General features: G+C 44.9%; 1 gene segment (V, D, J or C); it reads right to left on the reverse strand.

Moving 5' to 3' along the window:
- Positions 1 to 2,181: 2,181 nt before the first annotated feature.
- On the reverse strand, positions 2,182 to 2,624 carry LOC113020970 (immunoglobulin heavy variable 4-38-2-like). The segment is given in 2 exon segments: positions 2,182 to 2,483; positions 2,565 to 2,624. Coding segments are annotated over 2 exon segments (345 nt in total).
- Positions 2,625 to 2,868: the final 244 nt, after the last annotated feature.

A 2,868-nucleotide genomic window follows, 5' to 3' on the forward strand; every position in this document is an offset into this window, starting at 1 on the left:
GATGTGAATCTCAATATAGGACACGGGGTCACACTGGGTGCAACAGTACAGACTTTTTTGCTCAGGTCTCCTAATTGTTTGTGTTTCAGTGTCTCTGTCTTGCCACCAGGCTGCACATTCTGTCCATTTATTTTCACCCTGTTGAACTGTATACCTGCTCAGAGAAATTGATAGGTAACATATAATCATGAGACTGTACACTCACAGAGGCTGGCTGTGTAAACTGATCAAACTTTTTCACACTTGTGGAGCAAAACAAGTTTAAGTTTATTGTAGAAATCTTAACAGTATGTTGTGGTCATTTTATCAGATTCTCTGCCTTAGTGAGGCTCAGAGCAGTCAGCACGCAATGCCTTCAGCCAAACTTTCTTCTGAAGGAGATCCGAAGGAACAACTTACTTAACATCAGAGTCTGAATTTTTTTTCATAATAATATTAATATAAACATTTTAAAAGATAATAATAAAAAAGTTCTAACAGATTATGAGAGGATCGGGTCTTTGCTTTGTGTCTCTTGAGGACAATAATAAACAATCCTCTGCTGTTAAGCTGCTCATCTGCAGATACAGCTGCTTTCTGTTGTTTCCTTTGGACATGGTAAACTGGTGCTGAACTGCCGTGAGCATAATTTCTTACTACGACTATCTCGATCAAGAATAGTGACCAGTCAGGGCAGTCTGCTTCTCCCCACCGCAGGGAAAAGGGTAACACCACCTGGGTCTGGGTGCAGTTCCCCCCTCCAGGGGCAAGAGTACCTAGACCCGGTTCGTAGAGTACGCTTGGGAGTGTGATTGTGTGTACACCGTCTCTTTATGTCTGTCTCCACGTCGGTTGAGTGTGGAGTAATTGCCTATGAGAGCATGAGGGTGGGAATGGATGTTTGTATCTGTGTGTGCCTGTATGTCTGTGTCTATATGTCAGGTTGGGTGTCAGACGCCACCTCTCTGGGGACATCTCAGGCCCTCCAAGGTTTGGAGGCCTATCTCCCCCCACCACTTCCCCTGCCGGTGGCGGACTCACTCAGGTGTCGGTGCGTTGGTGGTTCTTTGTGTCTGGGGATGGGCGTCCAGGTACACGCCGGCTCACTCCTTGGCGGCTGCTTATCGGGGCCTGGGGCTCGCTCAGGCCACTTCGGAGGTGGGGTCAGGCACAGCTGGCTGCCGGCGGAGCTCATGGGCGCGTCACTGCAACCCCCCCTGGCTTCTGCTCCGCAGCTGCTGAGTGACCCCTCATCTGGGACTCTCCTCAGCTCTTTCTGGGACAGTGGCGCGGCTGCCCCTCTGTTGGTCTTCCTTGGTCTCTTGTGTTCTGGGGGCCTCTAGATGTCTGGAGTTTTGATCTCCTCCATACCTGCTTCATGCCCTGGAGGACGGGGCTGTGGCTCCCCCCACACCCTCTAGCAGATCATTACATGAAGGAACCTTTTAAATACAAGCGCGTCCATGCTCACAGGTGTACACATGGGTGCTCACACACACAAACTACACCCTTTTTGGCTCCTACCTCAAAGCACACTGTGCGCTGTCGATCTTACGTGCTGCACAATAATATTTAATATGTAGCACCCTCAAGGATTGACGTATGCATGATGTAGTTATAAAACAGGGTTTATTCTGGTCTTGGCAACCCGTGAGAACTGCTCATATTCCCATATATCATTGTGATGTTGTTTATTCTATTACTCTCGTTTTCTTCTGCTTGTTTTCTTTTTTCTTTCTCAACAGGTGATCCAGGTGATCGATATATGTATTTTTATTTATTTTTTTGTCTGCTTATTCTGTTGGTTTTTGTTTTTTGCCCTTCTCCCCCGTCCCTCTTCTCAGCTGTTTTTCTTTCCCTCTTTCTTTCTCCCCTTCTTTCCCCCAGTCAAGTCTGTCCCGTATTCAGCAAGTGAAAATAAAATAAACAATAAAAGGTGAATCAAATGGACAATTTGGTAAAGTAAATCCGTTGGGCATCTTTCTTTGCCTTTAGACAATAATTCTGATGGCAAAAGAGCCAAACGGGACAGGCAAAAAAAAAAAAAAAGAATAGTGACCAGTAAGGAATTTCCCAATTTATTTTTTTGAGTAAAATCACCCATCAATTCTTTAGTGGTCTTAGAGCTCCTCCTCTGGTGGCTTCATGCTACAACTGCTCAGCCACTGAGATGTTTTTGTTCAGGTCTGCTGATGTTTTGTGTTACTGTGACTCTCTGGCACAGTAATACACAGCAGTGTCTTCAGGCTGCATATTCTGTCCATTTAAAGTTACTGTCTTGCTTGAAGTATCTAACTGAATGCTGAACTTGCTCTTTAGTGAATCTTTATAGTGAGAGTCCCCAGTGTATTTCATCCCAATCCACTCCAGTCCTTTCCCTGCAGGCTGTCTGATCCAAGCTGTGTAGAAGCCAAAAGAATAAGAGACCTGACAGGTGATGGTCAGACGCTGACCTGGCTGCACAATCACAGAGGCTGGCTGTGTCAGCTGTGCACACTTCACACCTGTGGAGAAAACATGTTTAATGTAGTAACAGTAAGAATCAGTCAGCTGTGATCATAGTGCTTCTGTTCAGTGAGACTCACAGGATCCAGCAGCCAGCAGCAGCAGCAGAGCTACAGAGAACATGTTGGTGCTGAAGGTGATCTGATGGGAGCTTCTCATCTTCTTCTGTGACTGACAGCATGATATCAGACTTTATATCAGCCTGTGAGGATGTTTGATTTGCATACAGATGGATGCTGACAGATTATAAGAGGAAAAAGATCACACTGTGGCATTTAGTATAAGTAGTAAGAAACAATGTTAGTACAATTAAAAGGAAATGTTATTTATTATTATTTTTTCTGGAAAACAAAAAATCCTGAAAAAAAAAATTCAGACATGGCA

The sequence above is a fragment of the Astatotilapia calliptera genome, chromosome 4 (genome assembly GCF_900246225.1).
Source record: "Astatotilapia calliptera chromosome 4, fAstCal1.2, whole genome shotgun sequence".
Lineage (NCBI taxonomy): Eukaryota > Metazoa > Chordata > Actinopteri > Cichliformes > Cichlidae > Astatotilapia > Astatotilapia calliptera.